The sequence below is a fragment of the Osmerus eperlanus genome, chromosome 18, assembly GCF_963692335.1.
Source record: "Osmerus eperlanus chromosome 18, fOsmEpe2.1, whole genome shotgun sequence".
In the NCBI taxonomy this organism is placed as follows: Eukaryota; Metazoa; Chordata; class Actinopteri; order Osmeriformes; family Osmeridae; genus Osmerus; species Osmerus eperlanus.
Genome location: NC_085035.1, coordinates 11,822,458 through 11,840,691, shown reverse-complemented (window position 1 = coordinate 11,840,691; position 18,234 = coordinate 11,822,458). Strand labels below are relative to the sequence as shown.

Genomic DNA, 18,234 nt, shown 5'->3' with positions numbered 1-18,234 from the left:
CATTGTGAACCACTGATTAGTGCTTCTACACACAATAATGGAAAACATTCTCTCTCTCTCTCTCTCTCTCTCTCTCTCTCTCTCTCCCCCCCCCTCACTCTCTCTCTTTCTCTCTCTCTCTCTCTCTCTCTCTCTCTCTCTCTCTCTCTCTCTCTCTCTCTCTCTCCCTCTCCCTTTCTCACTTCCCCTCTATCTCTTTCACTTTTTATCAAAATATTTTAAGTGCTTTATTGGCAAGTTAGGATATTATAGGTCAAATATTGACAACACAAGCATACTGTACAGTATACAGCAAACACCTACAAACATACACATATAATATTATTATTATGTAAACCTATATTTACATTTAGTCATTTAGCAGACGCTCTTATCCAGAGCGACTTACAGTAAGTGATATGGAAAAATTCTAGCGGCACTGTGTAGATTTGAATAGTCAAGAGATGGCGGTTACAATAAATTTATTTTGCTTGTACAAATCAAGATTTAACAAAGTACTTTGTGATCAGTCATAACGAAGGAGGTGCTAGCCACAGGTCGTTCGCCAGAGTGATACAGAACAACCCCAAAACCCTGCCTTATATATACTTTAGATCAAATGGTTATTCTGAACTCTGTGATTGGTCAGCACTGCTCAGTGACAGTGACTTCATATCAAGGTCCCACGGTTCTTTATTGTGGCCTCTCTCCCCAAACCAGTAGATAGTAAAACCACAGGGGTTCACCAGTCAAATGGTCAACTGTCCTTTGTGTGGGCCACTTCAAACAAGTCTACAGGAAGGGTCAGAGCAGCAGATCACAATAACAATACAGTTGAATCCACATTTGTCTCCAGACCAACTGTCTCTTCCCCCCAGGTGACAAGAACTCTCTCAGGTCACCCAGACTTCCCGTCTCCTAGTTATAAAACTGCAAATGGCATCTCTACCAAATGTAGTTGACTCTTAATCAACTTTAGACTTCCGTTAAAACACATTCCTCATATATGAAACACACACATTATAACTGTATTCCAAAATTTCCATGACATAAGTACAGGGACATTCTCCCCGAGGCAAGTAGGGTGAAGTGCCTTGCCCAAGGACACAACGTCATTTTGCACAGCCGGGAATCGAACCAACAACCTTCTGATTAATAGCCCGACTCCCTAACCGCTCAGCCATCTGACCTCCTATATACATACACATACATACATACATACACCCCACACACCATACCTTCTCTCTCCTCCTCTACTCCTCCCCCTCTCTCCTCCTTTACCTCCTCTCTCCTCCTCTACTCCTCCCCCTCTCTCCTCCTCACCCCCTGTCTCCGTACCTTCTCTCCCCTCCTCTACTCCTCCCCCTCTCTCCTCCTTTACCTCCTCTCTCCTCCTCTACACCTCCCCCTCTCTCCTCCTCACCCCGTCTCCTTTACCCCCTCTCTCCTCCTCTACTCCTCCCCCTCTCTCCTGCTCACCCCCTGTCTCCTTTACCTCCTCTCTCCTCCTCTACTCATCCCCCTCTCTCCTCCTCACCCCCTGTCTCCTTACCTCCTCTCTCCTCCTCTACACCTCCCCCTCTCTCCTCCTCACCCCCTGTCTCCTTACCTTCTCTCTCCTCCTCTACTCCTCCCCCTCTCTCCTCCTTTACCTCCTCTCTTTCATGCTACTGTAAGGCTGGGTGTCACCCTGCCCCCACCTCTCATATGCTACTGTAAGGCCATGACAAACTTTAATCAGACCAACAACATTTCCTGTCTGCCACAAGGTATCAGAACCCCAGAGAGGGTTTGGTCAAGTTCAGGGGTCACCAGGGAACACACAGAGGTCTGGAGCTTGTCTGGGTTCAGTGGTTACAACATGGCTTTCTGCTGTTATTTCAACATTCCTCTCAAAAAGTCTCTCGGTTGTGCTAGTTTCCACTGTTGGTTAAAGGGAGCTAGATGTGATGGTGCAGACATCTGTCTGACCATGGGCCCCCAAGTCTTGTTGTTCAAAGCGAGTGTTTACCCAGGGTGTCATCCATCAAAGTACTCATCCCATTCAATGCCCCACTCAAAATCTGTGGAGTCAGGGTCATACTTCATGGTACAGTGAAAGTCTTTTAGGTGCAGCATTCCAGGCATTTAATCCTGGTTATAATCCTGTCTCGTGTGTCTGCAACAGTCCAACAACCAGTTTTGTGGATTCCAGGAAAGTCCACAGTGATCCCAGTGTTTCCACACAGGATTGTCTTTTTGACTGGGAGGAACATATAAGGGCTGCTTCAGTTCTTAGTTGCCCCTCAGCTGGACACAAAACTAAGACCCATACTTTCAGCAACCAAACCCCAATATATCACCCTGAAAACCTCCCCTCTCTCTCCCTCTGCCCCTCCATGGGCCTGTCCTTCCTCCTTGTGGGTATGGGGCCTGTCCCTGATAGTGTGCTGGTGGTAGAGCACATGGACCCTACTAGGCTGGGGTGCTGGTGCTACACATAAGAGGAAGTGAGGTAGTGCTCAGTACAGCTGATGGTGCAGTATGATGGAGTGGAGCTTGTTGTAAGAGGAAGTGAGGTAGTGCTCAGTACTGCTGATGGTGCAGTATGATGGAGTGGAGCTTGTTGTAAGAGGAAGTGAGGTAGCGCTCAGTACAGCTGATGGTGCAGTATGATGGAGTGGAGCTTCTTGTAAGAGGAAGTGAGGTAGCGCTCAGTACAGCTGATGGTGCAGTATGATGGAGTGGAGCTTGTTGTAAGAGGAAGTGAGGTAGCGCTCAGTACAGCTGATGGTGCAGTATGATGGAGTGGAGCTTCTTGTAAGAGGAAGTGAGGTAGTGCTCAGTACAGCTGATGGAGCAGTAAGATGGAGTGGAGCTTGTTGTAAGAGGAAGTGAGGTAGTGCTCAGTACAGCTGATGGTGCAGTATGATGGAGTGGAGCTTGTTGTAAGAGGAAGTGAGGTAGTGCTCAGTACAGCTGATGGTGCAGTATGATGGAGTGGAGCTTGTTGTAAGAGGAAGTGAGGTAGTGCTCAGTACAGCTGATGGAGCAGTATGATGGAGTGGAGCTTGTTGTAAGAGGAAGTGAGGTAGTGCTCAGTACAGCTGATGGTGCAGTATGATGGAGTGGAGCTTGTTGTCTTCTCTGTTGTCTTCTGTTGTCTTATGTCAGTATGAGGTAAATGACTGAGGTACTGAATACATTTTAACTGAGTTGTTTACATCATAGTGGTGTGTTCTTAATGAGGGTATAAAGTTAGTTTTCCTTCCTCTCTTGAGGTAATAGTCTTATAGGGTTGGATTCTAACTGTTGTTTGTTTACAGGTCTACAGGTCTGGCTTCAAAATCCTAATCTGACCCTGAGGAGAGAAGTTCTGACTTTGAGAGGGAGGAGGGGGCACTGCCTCTAAAATGAGTCTCTCTGGGGAGAGAGAGGAAGGGGGCACTGCCTCTAAAATGAGTCTCTCTGGGGAACATGACATGGACACCAAAGCTAAGAGGTAAGATGAGAATCCATACCTGTTCATGACTGTTTTCCATCTCAGAGCTCAGCAGTGATATTTTGACATCATCATTAGTCAGAATAAATGAGAGACTGAAGGTCTGTCTCTGTTGTGTTGAAGCCCAATCCAGGAGAGACCAGCCTCACCTGTACCCAGCTGTGTGTCCATGAAGAGTGACAGGTCTATGATTGAACCTATCAATTTCAAAGCTGGAGGAGGACCTTCTAATGAGGAAGGGTAGGTACTGACCTCTGCTGGTGTTCAATGTTATGTGATGAAGGTGACATGTTGTGAAGAAGCCGTCTGTACTGGGACTCAATATTCCTATATTATAATATATTTGTCTGATAGTTTATATGTGATTATAGTGATAGTGTTTAAATGTACTTGGGCCCACATGAATCAATGCAACATTACTTATTCCTGTCAGAGCACAACCTGCCAGCCTCAATCCCTACTGTTTATTGTCTTTACTGTCTAATTGTTAAGTGTATACAGTTGGCCAGGCCAGACCCATTAATTGCAAACACCTGTTTGTTGGTAATACTGAACAGTTAAAATGTTTGGAAATAATCCATGAAAGGGGACATGTTGCTCACTGGTAAAGACATTTTTTTAAGTGACGTAGTAGTATTTATAATCTAAAAGTCCAATTTAGACCTTTGCTTTATAATGTAAAATCTCTACTAAAACACAGGGTTAGAGATGCTGACTGTAGATACTAAAGTATCCCTCATCACATCCCTACTAAAACACAGGGTTAGAGCTGCTGACTGCCAGCCTGGCTGACATACAGACCATGTGGTAAAGGTTCACAGTGAGAGATACAGAGTAACAAAAGGTCTGGAAACCTGCCTGTCTGACTCATTTATGTTGACCAGCAACATTCAAGCCTGGATCTGACAATTCTCATGAATTATTTTAGCAACACATATTGTTGTAATTAATCTGTGGGCTCTACTTTAGTGATTTATGTTTGTAAAACACTTTGTTGTGTTTGTTGACAGGATCAGACAGCAGAGACCAGCCTCACCTGTACCCAGCTGTGTGTCCATGAAGAGTGACAGGTCTATGGCTCCACCTATCGTGTTCAGTGATGGAGGAGGACCTTCTAATGAGGAAGGGTATGTACTGACCTCTGCTGGTGTTCAATGTTATGTGATGAAGGTGACATGATGTGAAGAAGCCGTCTGTGTATTGTGTATACAGGTAGGTAGGCCACACACATTCATTGACAACACACAATAAATAATTTGTTTAAAGTATAAAGTCATCATTAGATTCAGGATCATCATGTGACATTTCTACTAAACAAAGTCAGAACTCATAGCCTGGCTGATGTTCAGACCATGAGGTAGAGCTACACAGTGAGAGGGAGCTGTTATTTAATATGATTTCATTAACATGTGGTGTTGGTCTTCTCTTTATGTATCTATGGTTTAACCTCAAGACCACCATCAGACACATCAAACCCTTTGACCTCCTTGTTGTGTTTGATCAGTGAGAGACAGGACCACGATCTACCAGTCCACTGTGTTGCTTTAATGTTGAACTTTACCTGACATTAACAGAGAGACTCAACCACATTTACATTTAGTCATTTAGCAGACGCTCTTATCCAGAGCGACTTACAGTAAGTACAAGGACATTCCCCCGAGGCAAGCAGGGTGAAGTGCCTTGCCCAAGGACACAACGTCAGTTGGTATGACCGGGAATCGAACTGGCAACGTTCGGATTACTAGCCCGACTCCCTCGCCGCTCAGCCACCTGACTCCACAACACACAACCCAACAACACAACCACAACAAACTACCCTGAAACAAATGCAATTATGCAAGCCATACCATACTACCATTAGGTCATTCCATGTTGGTGCAGAAAAATTATTTAATTCAGTAGAGACTAGAGCGAACTCCAGGATAAGCCTGTGAGTTACTTCTCCACCTTAAAAGACTTAATAATTTTGTTATAATAGCTTTACATACAAATAAGAGAGATCAGTGCAGCTCTAGTGAAGGTTTGACAACAACAACCTCCCTACACACACACACACACACACAAACACACACACACACACACAGACAGCATGAGAGTCAGTGTCCAGCCCTGCAGGTACCAGGCCTGGTATGAGCACAGACCGGGCAGGACTCAGCCCACTTAGACTGGTTGAGACCAGAAGGTCTTAAACTCCTGGGTGGAGGAGTGCTGCAGTGTCTAAAGCAGGCTGCTAGCAAACATGCAGCCCTGTGTGAGGTGGACCCTGATGTCATTCTTCAGTGTCTGGTTGAAACACAACACACTTGTTTACCTGGGGGTGACAGTGCTCCTATCTTTGAGGAATGTATTAAAGGAATAGTGCCTTGTAGTGGTATAGAAGATGGTTTACTTGGTAGTGATGGTATCACTCTTATACAGTGTGTCTGTGTGTATGCATGAGTGGATACAGTTCAGTTTACCACTCATGCTTATGTATGATACACTCTTTAGTAGATGATCAGCCCTTGTACATGTGGTTCATGTGGTTAAGTAATGTCATCTCTTGTCCTCAGAGATCAACAGGAGAAGTCTGAGTCAGACCAGAGTCACCATGAGGACTTGTCCTCCATATTCACAGTGAGTTTTGAGTTCATCTAAAGTACAAACTTTAGATGAACATATTCATTTTAATCATATTGTTCTACTGTGTATAGAGTTCCTGGTTCGTCTGATATCTTCCCTCTCTGTTTCAGGTGCTTGAGGAGACGGTCATCAGGTTTGTGAAGAAAGAGCTGAAGAGGATGAAGAGGATTCTGAGTTCAGATTTCCCAGAAGGCTTAAAGAGTCAGAAGGAGGACCAGGAAGTGGTGGACCCTGAATATCAGAAGCAGGAGAGCAGTGCCAGAAAGGGAGCTCTGAAGATCACACTGCACGTCCTGAGGAACATGAACCACAATGAGCTGGCTGACACTCTGGAGAAAAGTAAGAGACTCCATATTTAGTCTTAGTTGACCGATTAATAATACATGATGAAGGTTAGATATACAAAGAAAGTTATGAGACTCAGAGTAGCCCAATGTTGTGTAGATCTTCCTATGACTTTGTACTATGTGTGAGTATACTAAGCTGTTTCATTATTGTGTACCTGATAAATGATCATAGATTTAAAAAAATATGTTTTGAATTGAATGTAGAGGAAACATTCTCAGTTCATAATCTGTGAATAATCAAAACTACGTTTAACAAAAACACACACTTAACATGTGTTGTTTTTTGTTTAGATGAGCGTGCTGAGATTTGTCAACAGAAACTCAAATCTGAACTAAAGAAGAAGTTTGAAACTGTGTTCGAGGGCATAGCCAAACAAGGAAATCCAACTCTTCTCAATAAGATCTACACAGATCTCTACATCACAGAGGGTGAGAGTGGAGAGATCAATAATGAACATGAGGTGAGACAGATTGAGACAGCATCCAGGAAATCAGCAAGAACAGAAACAGCCATCACATGCAACAACATCTTTAAACCCTCAGCTGGACGAGATACACATATCAGAATTGTTCTGACAAAAGGAGTTGCTGGCATCGGAAAAACTGTCTCTGTGCAGAAGTTCATCACGGACTGGGCTGAGGGACTAGCCAATCAGGAAATCCAATTCATCTTTCCTCTGCCATTTCGAGAGCTAAATGTGTTGGATGGAGAAGAGTTCAGTCTGATGGAACTTGTCCATCACTTCTTCTCAGAAACCAGAGAATCAGGAATCTCCAACTACGACAAGTACAACGTTCTGTTTGTCTTTGACGGTCTGGATGAGTGTCGACTGCCCTTAGCCTTCAAAAAGAACAAGAGCTGGTGTGATGTCACAGAGTCCACCTCAGTGGATGTGCTGCTGACCAACCTGATCAGAGGAAAGCTGCTTCCCTCTGCTCTCATCTGGATCACCACTCGACCTGCAGCAGCCAATCAGATCCCTTCTGAGTGTGTTGACCTGGTGACAGAGGTACGAGGGTTCAATGACCCACAGAAGGATGAGTACATCATGAAGAGATGCAGTGATGAGATCCTGGCCAGGAGAATCATCTCACACATCAAGACATCAAGGATCCTCTACATTATGTGCCACATACCAGTCTTCTCTTGGATTACTGTTACAGTCCTTGAACACATGCTGAGAACAGAGAAGAAAGAGAAGATGCCTAAGACCCTGACTGAGATGTACACAACCTTCCTGGTGTTACAGACCAAACAGAGGAAAGTGAAGTATGCTGGGAAAACTGAGACAGATCCACACTGGGATGAAGAGAGCATTAAGAGCATTCTGTCACTGGGAAAACTGGCCTTCCACCAGTTGGACAAAGGCAACCTGATCTTCTATGAGAAAGACCTGACAGAGTGTGGCATTGATGTCCGTGATGCCTCAGTGCACTCAGGAGTGTTCACACAGATCTTCAGACAGGATGGTAAAGTCTTCCAGGAGAAGGTGTTCTGCTTTGTCCATCTGAGCTTTCAGGAGTTTCTGGGTGCTGTGTTTGTGTTTCTCTCATTCATCAACAACAAGCAGAATCTGATGTCTGAGACTCCATCAGCTTCCAATTCCAACAAACTTTTGGCTCTTTTCAAAGAGAAACCAGAAGTCCGATTCTACAAGAGTGCTGTGGACAAGGCCTTGCAGAGTAAGAATGGACAGCTGGACCTTTTCCTCCGCTTCCTCCTGGGCCTCTCAATGGAGTCCAACCAGACTCACTTACGAGGCCTACTGAGTCAGAACAGTAACAAGACAGAGAGCCATGAGGAAACAGTCAAGTACATCAAGGAGAAGATCAGAGAGGATCCCTCTGCAGAGAGATGCATGAATCTGTTCCACTGCCTGAATGAACTGAATGACCATTCTCTGGTGGAGGAGATCCAACACTACCTGAGCTCAGGAAGTCTCTCCAGTGAGAAGAAGCTCTCATCTACACAGTGGTCAGCTCTAGTCTTTCTGTTGCTGACTTCAGAAGAGAAGATGGACGTGTTTGACCTGAAGATATACTCCAGATCAGAGGAAGGTCTTCTGAGGCTGCTGCCAGTGGTCAAAGACTCCAAAACTGCTCTGTATGTACCTATAAGCCATTTGAAGAATTTAAATAACAATACGACTTAGCACATATTGTGATGTAATATTTGATTGTTGTATGATTCTATCACACAAACTATGACTCTGATGATGTCTTACATTCTCCTTATGTTATTAGGCTGAATGACTGTAACCTCTCAGCACGGTGCTGTGAAGCGCTGGCCTCAGCTCTCCCCTCCTCAGATCTGACAGAGCTGGACTTGAGTAACAACAACCTGGGGGATTCAGGCATGAAGCTGCTCTCTGCTGGACTGAGGAATCCACTCTGCAAGCTGGAGACACTGAGGTTTGTATTCCTGTTTAATCACACACCACACACTGATCGTAAGTTTGTGGTCTATTAAAGGTACAAGGGATCCAGCCAAAGAATAGTCAGGGCAGTCAAGAGTCATTCAGGTACAGGGCAGCAGGCAGGCTCAGAGTCAGGCCAGGCAGGAAGTCTGTGTGATTGAAACATTAAGTCTGTTCCAGAGGAGAGAAGCTCTTTATGAGAACACCTTGTCCCCCTGTTGGTTTCAGGTGGTTTCAGTAACTCACCTCAACACCCATAGGAAATGATCAGACTGATATTCTTTATTTCTACCTCTAGAAGACAGCAGTGTTTGTAATCCATATCATGATTACCTTCTACAGGCTGTCAGGCTGTCACATAACAGAGAAAGGCTGTGCTTCTCTGAGCTCAGCTCTGAATTCAACCTCCTTCCTGAGACAACTGGAGCTAAGTAACAATGATCTGAAAGATGCCGGCATTAAGCAGCTCTCTGTTGGACTGGGGAATCCACTCTGCAAACTGGAGACACTGAGGTCTGTTTTATGTTCTACATGAGACATTAGTAAAGATATAATAGAACAATGTATTTGTATGGTGTCAAGAGAGGAACGTATTAAGGGATTTTCTGACATTATTTCTACCTCTAAAAGGTAGTAGTGTTTGTAGTACTTATCATGATATCCTTCTACAGGCTGTCAGGCTGTCACATCAAAGAAGAAGGCTGTGCTTCTCTGGCCTCAGCACTGAAGTCAAATCCCGTCCTGAGAGAACTGCACTTGAGTAAATGTGACCTACAGATTTTAGACATGAAGGTGTTCTCTTCTCTACAGGAAAATCCACTCTGCAAACTGGAGAGTCTGAGGTCTGTAATCATCATTTAATAGTTTCAATCACACACCACATCGTATATGCACTTGTTATTCAGAAAATATGGTTGTTTATTAAGTTAAAAGGTGTAAACTTTATGCAGGAAAGAGATACAATCACTAGTCTTCCATGATGAGGGTTGTATTTATGAAACATGCAGCACTATATATCAAAGCACTCCAAAGCATTTTCTTTAACAAATGTTTTTCATTGAGTATTATTAAAAAAATAATAATACATATACAGAAGACCTGTATAGTGAACACTAAAATATGCTTCCCAGAGTGAGCATACAAGGTTAAATAATTTAATATGTACAAGTATAAATAATGACAAGTAGGTAGTTAAAAACAAAAGTAATCGTGAAATGAAGGGGAAAGGGAGAGACGGCAGGGAGGTTAACAGGTGAACACAAGTTTGAAAAGGTGGGTTGTGAAGTCCTCTATGAATAATGGCAGGGCTGCTGGAATTTGGTTTGGGAAGGTGTGGCAACTGAAAAGGCCCTGTCAGGTCCGGAGCTTGGTCCCGGGGTTGAGTGTGGTTGTGGTGGAGGAGGAAGTTGGAGAGGTAGGGAGGGGCCATGTTGTTTGGGCAGAAAAAGTGTTTGTAATCTTTCTTGTCATGATCCTTCTACAGGCTGTCAGACTGTCAGATCACAGAAGAAGGCTGTGCTTCTCTGGGTTCAGCTCTGAAGTCAAACCCCTCCCTTCTGAGAGATCTGGATCTAAGCAACAGTGACCTGACAGATTCAGGCATGAAGCTGCTCTCTGCTGGACTGGGGAATCCACTCTGCAAACTGGAGACACTGAGGTCTGTTTTATGTTCTACAAGAGACGATAGTAAAGATATAATAGAACAATGTATTTGTATGGTGTTTGAAAGGAAAATAATAAGGGATTTTCTGACATTCTTGATTTCTACTACTAAAAGGTAGTAGTGTTTGTAATACTTATCATGATATCCTTCTACAGGCTGTCAGACTGTCACATCACAGAAGAAGGCTGTGCTTCTCTGGGTTCAGCTCTGAAGTCAAACCCCTCCCTTCTGAGAGATCTGGATCTAAGCAACAGTGACCTGAGGGATTCAGGCATGAAGCTGCTCTCTGCTGTACTGGAGGATCCACTCTGCAAACTGGAGACACTGAGGTCTGTAATCATGTTCAAGGGACAAGTAATAGTTACGCCCTCGTCTCCGTTCCACGGAGACGAGGGCGTTCCCTTGTGTCCGTTTTTCGAAAAACGCAGAAGCATATATCGGCCTTTAGTGCCAAAGGGAAGAACCATAAGAGCATGTAGTTAAACAAGTTACAATTAAACAACATGAACCGCTATAAGTGCAAGTGTACCTGTGAAAAAAAACAAAAAAACAAACAACAATAATAAAAACAATATATCACAGCGCGTACAACATTTTTAAATCAGTTACCACTAACCACAAGAGCAACAAGTCTCTAAGCAAGAGTACATTTTACATTTAGTCATTTTTTTTGTCATTTTCAAGAGTCATTGTGATCCTTGAGGAAACTAACATTGGGTCAAGCGAACCATTCCTAAGTACCGTTGTACTCCCGGAACAAGTGCGTCTTGAGCCTTTTCTTGAAGGTGGAGAGACAGTCAGTGTCTCTGATGGAGGTGGGGAGTTGATTCCACCACTGGGGGGCCAGACAGGAGAAGAGCTTGTGTTGGGACCGGGCGGTCTTGAGCGGTGGGACCACCAGGCGGTTGTCTGAAGAAGACCGTAGGTGACGGGTGGGGGTGTAAGGCTGCAGGAGAGACTTGATGTAGACGGGTGCAGTCCCGTTCACTGCTTGGGTCACAAGCCTTCGCGACCCAAGCCAATAGACATTATTCGTAAATCACAAAATTAAAGTGGATTGAACAATAATGAGGATATTTTATTGTTATTTTATTGTTATTTCAGAACTTGTAGGCCTACTGCCATTGTTAATAAGCTATCTCAGACTGAGTGATCACTTCTCGCTGAACAATTGAACCAGCAATATTTAAAGAAGGTATCCAATAAGTGGCTAATTGGACATTAAATGTAGGCTATTAAAAAAAACGTATAGCCCATTTCTTCTTATTTTCAACATTCAATTGAACCAGCACTATTGGAACAAAATATGAAATAATTACAAAAGGATCACAAATTATACAAAACATGTTGTACCATTACAACATTGCTAATGGGATAGGTGGGCCTGTCTGCGTTTTTGTAGTGCGTTTCAGTCAGTGGCGGCTGGGAAAGTGGAGTCTCAACGACTCCACTTTCCCTCAGCATTACCCATGCTGTATGTTTATCATTATTGACACTCTGACTGGGCTCTACTGCTGCCTTCAAAAATATAAAGCTGCTGTGTTTCTTCAACAATACTGTACCTATTTTGTTACTATATGCAAGTAAGTATAAGCTTCTGTGCTTTTGTAATTACGCAATTCTTCGCCATCAACACCTTCAGAAAATAAAAGGTAATTAACAACATCGATGTAGCTAACATTGGGCCATTGCTTCATGTCATCTAGCCACTCCGTCAGATGGGATGGATGAGGGACTGTTACGGTACTGTCGTCACGACTTGTTAAAACATCCATGGTGTGTATCCACCTCCGTTTTTTGTCCATTTGTGCTTCATCCATTGAGAAACACCGGCTTTTACAGCAAACAAGATAAAAAACTACAAGCTATCACACGTACACAAGCTTCGAACCGGAAAAGGACAACCGGATTCCGGTTGAAACCCGCTATGAATCATGGGTAAATTCGCTAACCAGGAAAAAGGTGGATAGTTAGCCTAGCTATCCCCCAAGTTAACAGATGCGAAACGAATGTTCTGCCAAAGGTAGTCACGCGTGTTTTCGTGACGTTAGTGACGTAGTGACGTTAGTAACGTCAGTGTTTGTGGCTAGCAAATTAGCCACCGTTAGCTTCAATTTTCGCCACAAAAACTTAACTTGAGCCTAAACCATGCAACGGAACGTAAATCCCAATAGAAGCAACTCAATGGCTACCAAAACGAAACTTTTGACACCTAGGTTGTGTATGTAGGCCAAATATTGACTGAGTTTTAGGGGGGCAAAAAGAAATAAAAATAATAATATATATGTGAGAGAACAAAGGTTGTGCCCTTGCCGAAGGCAAAGCACACCCAATAATCAAAACAACGATTAAAGATCCTGTAAAGTGGAATTAAAAACGAGTTTCAACTTCACCACACCACAGAATAATGTATTATTAACTACCCATCCAAATTCGAATGAAAAAAAACACTGACAAGTATGTTAAATTAGGCTTTGAAATCGTAAGTCTTCTCTGTTCGAGACTGGGGGGGCGTGTCGCCTGAAGGAGCTGAAGCTCGGCCCCCTCGCTGGAGTCAAGTAAGCTACCTACGACCCAGATAATGGACGCTACGTCAAGCCGAACAAAACAGTATAGAATTAGAATGTATTTGTTCAATGAGTGAAACATACAGATGCATATAAATGAAATATTCCCCTGAGCTGTAACACAGGAGTAAACATTTACAGCAGAGACAGCAGACAGTGAGCTCTCCAACTACCTCTAGCACGTTAGCACGTTTATCCGAAGCTTTCCATGAGCGTGGCTCTTCACAAAATCTATCCACCTATTTTTCCTTTCATTATCAACAGGGAACTTAAATGGTGTTGCAGCGCAGCTGGAGTTCTTGCATCCAGGGAAGATGCAGTTGCGGGTGGTGGGAGACATCCTGAAGCTAGCTAGCTAGCTGATGTAAGCTACAATAACAGTACAGCAGGAGGAGCCATTCAGTGATCTGACGTAGATGGGGTGAAATGACGTAGATAGGGCATTTTTTGGCTCCGCCCATTAAAACCTGATCTGAAAACGGAAGAGAAACTGTTCTTCGGTCTAACTCCACATTTCAGTGCGACAACGTTTTAGCGCTTTGCACATGCTTTCAGGAAGTCATTTCACACGTATATAATGTACTTAAAAGCAAAACATGGAATTTACTTTACAGGATCTTTAATGGCTTGTTACACCATTTGTGTTTTATGGTTATTTCATTATTATTTTTAAACCGAAGCAACCAAAAACAAGTCGTTATACTTAAATGTGTGTTCAACTTACTGAAGTGACAAAACAATATTACGGCCCTATTTTGCGTTTGTCAACATGGGTTGCAAAATAGAAAAACCAATGGCCACAAGGTACACGGAACCACAAGGTACACGGACCATGCAAAATGGCACTAGTGAAAAAGAGAAAGAAGGGGAGAGATGTGCAATTGGACGTGTTATTATTTCCGAACACCAGAGGGCTGCAACGACTTTCTTTTATTTTTTACCTGTGATCTGTAGGCCTACTATCTTGACGACACAGCAGCAGGTGTGTGAGAAATTATCAAATTTCCATTCATTAATCTTTAAAAAAATTAACATTTATTAATTATTATCTGCACATAATATGCCATTGTCGAGTGTCTTTAATATAGTGACTGGCAGAGTAATGTAATATTCATAGCAACAGAAATCAACATATCAGATCAATCAAACTTTATTCAGAAAGGGGGGTGGTGGTGAACAAGGGTGGGTGTCCAGGCTCTCCCTTAGAGATAGGGTGAGAAGCTCGGTCATCCGGGAGGGGCTCAGAGTAGAACCGCTGCTCCTCCGCGTCGAGAGGGGCCAGTTGAGGTGGCTCGGGCATCTGATAAGGATACCTCCTGGACGCCTCCCTGGTGAGGTGTTCTGGGCACGTCCCACTGGGAAGAGGCCCCGGGGAGTCAGATGGCTGAGCGGTTAGGGAATCGGGCTAGTAATCAGAAGGTTGCAAGATCGATTCCCGGCCGTGCAAAAATGACGTTGTGTCCTTGGGCAAGGCACTTCACCCTACTTGCTTCGGGGGGAATGACCCTGTACTTACTGTAAGTCGCTCTGGATAAGAGCGTCTGCTAAATGACTAAATGTAAATGGAAGACCCAGGACACACTGGAGGGACTATGTCTCTCGGCTGGCCTGGGAACGCCTCGGGGTCCCCCAGGAAGAGCTGGTGGAAGTGGCCGGGGAGAGGAAAGTCTGGGCCTCCCTGCTTAGGTTGCTGCCCCCGTGACCCGACCCCCGGACAAGCGGAAGATGATGGATGGATGGATGGATGGGGGGTGGTGGTAGCCTGGCTCTGCCCTCCTACGTACTTCCGCTCAATTTTCATTGTGCTTCTGTACTGCGTCTGGGCTTGAGGTATATTGGTCAGATGTCTCCGGTAAACTTTTTACCGGCCAATCAGCGAACAGAGGGAGTGGCTGAGAATTACGACGTTGTGCGCTAGTTTGAGTTGTAGTTACGTAATGGCGGCGGAGAAAGATGCGAGCGAAGCGTTTCGGTCCGTTGTGGCAATGCTGCCGAATATACAGAAGTTAAAGCCGGAGCAAGAACAATCTTTGATGCCCACAGGGTACGTTTGATTTTCCAGCTAGCTCCGTTAGAGGTGATGGAGTTGGCTAAGGCGAATGCTAGTGATTGGTAATGCCAGATCCAGAGTGGCTCTGGGCAGATCCAATAGTTTTAAACTGCAACAGAGTACCCGCCTTCAAGGAAGTTAACACTTGTCAATGGATCGAGCCCAGACTATGTACAAATGCAATGTACGAGAGTCTGGTTAGGACCAGGCTAGGGTGGTGGGAACATACAGTAAAGGTGAAATGGTACACATCTTTCTGCCTTGAAGCTGCGTGCGCATCCTCATTGTTTGTAAACACAAGAACCAATCTATATGTAAAGATAACATCCAAGCTGGCAATTTCAGCAAATCCGACTGCAATTTTTTACACCATATTTACTGTGTTATGGAGTCAAAGAACTTAAATAAATGAATTAAATGTCTGTTAAATGTCAAATCCAAGTAAAAGAGAGACTACCAATCAAATTGTATTTTTTACCTCAAGGTTTAATAGGCTACCTTTTCCTAAACTGACATGCACCAACTCAGAGTATTGAGTTAGCTCTTCATTGCGTTCACTCTTATTCCGATAGCTATTGTGGTCTCAAACAAGCATAACTACATGTGGCCTACACATCAAACAACATTTTTAGTCAATTGGAGTCATGGTTCATAAGAAGATATTTGTACGTTTTCAAAATGTTCACCGTACATGGTGGACTGTACGGGTCACCACCAATGTTCCCTCTAATTTTTTCTGAGCGCACATTTCAGCACTGTGAGCAATTCTCAACCATGCGACCTGCCGAAAATGACCACAAGCCTGCGTTCGCCATAGGGGATTCAAAGAGATGACAGCAAATGCATCAATATGTCTACAAGCTATATTTATTCAGTATCCTTTATAATGGCTGGACTTTGGGAACATTTTAATTATGGTGTTTTACCAGTCAGTTTAGTTGAACTTAAAGGATCTTTTGTTGAACTGTAATAAGGTTTAGGGAGGTTATGACTGGTTCACTGGTTATGACTGATAATGATATACATAAAAATAAAAGTATCCAAGGTGTTTAGTCATTTCTCAGCAGGTACAACATTTAAGTGGAACTTCATTGAAAGAAAAATGCTAATGCAGTGCTTAACAATAATGATAGGCCTATTTAATTGACATGGTGTCATTTTTCCCAAAGGTAGCCTATATAAACAATGTAATAACTGGAGTGGTTTGCAACAAACTAGGCTACAAAACATGTCATTTGAATTTCATTGAGGGAGATAGGCCTATCTGGCTTTGTGGCTCTTCTTGTCTGCAGGCCTATGGAAGACACATCTCTCTAAAGAACAGCATATGAAAAACAGGTTAACCAAAAGAGAAACACAATCATTATTACAACTGCAAATATGTATTAAAACATAATTAACCTACATGATTCAATGACTAAACATATGTCAAAATGTTGTTGCAGAAATCAATATCACTTGTATCAATATTAGGCCTAATAGGTCTAATTGAAAATATTGGAAATGTCTACCTCAAAACTTCTCTCGCCTGTCTTTGTCCCCTTTCCAGTGGTTGTAGACCTTGTCAAGATCTATAGGACCCTCTTTTTGCCTTGATTTAATTCTCATCAGTTGGTCCAAATGGAAAACTTCAAGGCAGTTGCGGGGGTCAGATGGCTGAGCGGTTAGGGAGTCGGGCTATTAATCAGAAGGTTGTTGGTTCGATTCCCGGCCGTGCCAAATGACGTGGTGTCCTTGGGCAAGGCACTTCACCCTACTTTCCTCGGGGAGAATGTCCCTGTACTTACTGTAAGTCGCTCTGGATAAGAGCGTCTGCTAAACGACTAAATGTAAATGTAGTTGCGCGATTTTGTCTTAATGGCATTCACTAGACTGAAACCGCGTTCACAGTCGGCACTAGATGCTTGGAATGTGCCACAAATGTCAAGATGTTGTACCAGATCTGGAAAATGCTCACTTTTCAGCGACCAGGTTACAATCTCAGAAAATTACTTGAGCTATCCTATTTTCCTTTTTTAATTAATCATGAACTTGAATTTGTTGTATTGTTGACAAATGCGCCCTGAGACTGCATCGTCTGCTTCCTCCAGAAGCGCTTCGAACTTCTTCGCCAAATTGGTCACGTCATTCAGCGCATGATCAAATTCACCAACTGCACGATCCAACGTGTCCGGCTCAAAAGCAGCCCACTCTTTGAAACTCATTTTCAGGGAAGCGCGCATCCAAGTGCTCACAAACTTTACGGACAAACAGAATAATGTCTCTTGTGTTTACTGCACTCTCCAAAACTGTGAGCGCTCGTTTGCCCCAGTGAACATGCTCCCCTAAATATTGCGCACGTAGTTTATGTATTTTCGCTCTGGCAATGCAGTGCCCATCCATGACCGTAAGGTTACTGCGCTGTAAGTAGTAGCGAAGCCAGAGGGGTGTCCGGGGTGGCACTGGACACCCCTGACATCTGATTGGCCACCCCGGATGCCACCCCAAAATGTAATTCGCTACTGGAAATTTGATGCTGATTGACATCTTATTTGACCTCTTGTTGAAAGAAGCATTAATTTTGCTGCGTTGCGGTGCATTATTCAAATTGAAGAGAGACGTTTGTTGCGAGATACAGAAGAATAATAACAGACAGCAGAATATAGAATATTTTCACAGCTCCACAAGCTCTTTTCGCGATTGAAAAAGGCATAATATTTTAAGTAAGTTTTATGGTTTGCATTGGGTTTATGTTTCCTGAACATTTTTTACGAATAGCAGTAGCTGTGTAAGTTGTCCAATAACAGACAAACTGAGACAGTCAGTAGGCTTGTACTCTGATTTTACAGTTTTCTTGTGCGTGTGCGTCTTATATTTCGAAGCAGTTTATAATCCGGTTTTAGAACAAAAAAGTGTCTTTGTCTCAAGATCTCTACAGACCGTGCAGCTAATTTAATGCTCAACACTTGAACGGGGGCTTATTACTTGAAAGAGGAATTATTTAGGCTACTGTGTTGTCTCAGTTACACTATCAGGGCTTGGAAATACAGTGACTTCCTAAAGTAGGCAAATGGCTAGTAGTCAGTGGCGGCTGGGAAGCCCCCGCAGCCCCCGCAAGGGGGGGGGCCA

General features: G+C 43.6%; 1 protein-coding gene across 5 annotated transcripts in view; it reads left to right on the top strand.

Moving 5' to 3' along the window:
* LOC134038949 (NACHT, LRR and PYD domains-containing protein 12-like) overlaps positions 1 to 18,234 on the top strand; it is a 495,359-nt gene that overhangs the window by 443,171 nt on the left and 33,954 nt on the right. For 3 of the 5 annotated variants that reach the window (XM_062484632.1, XM_062484633.1, XM_062484631.1), the window contains exons 2-12: positions 3,285 to 3,460; positions 3,584 to 3,700; positions 4,471 to 4,587; positions 6,013 to 6,076; positions 6,193 to 6,421; positions 6,721 to 8,533; positions 8,674 to 8,841; positions 9,189 to 9,359; positions 9,518 to 9,688; positions 10,330 to 10,503; positions 10,665 to 10,838. The exons of 1 other annotated variant lie outside the window; for it this stretch is intronic. In XM_062484632.1, the coding sequence (XP_062340616.1) occupies positions 3,372 to 3,460; positions 3,584 to 3,700; positions 4,471 to 4,587; positions 6,013 to 6,076; positions 6,193 to 6,421; positions 6,721 to 8,533; positions 8,674 to 8,841; positions 9,189 to 9,359; positions 9,518 to 9,688; positions 10,330 to 10,503; positions 10,665 to 10,838 (3,287 nt within the window). In that variant the 5' untranslated portion in view covers positions 3,285 to 3,371. Of the gene's footprint in view, positions 1 to 3,284; positions 3,461 to 3,583; positions 3,701 to 4,470; positions 4,588 to 5,271; positions 5,391 to 6,012; positions 6,077 to 6,192; positions 6,422 to 6,720; positions 8,534 to 8,673; positions 8,842 to 9,188; positions 9,360 to 9,517; positions 9,689 to 10,329; positions 10,504 to 10,664; positions 10,839 to 18,234 lie in introns of those variants that run through there. One more of the 5 variants, XM_062484634.1, reaches the window with a different exon arrangement.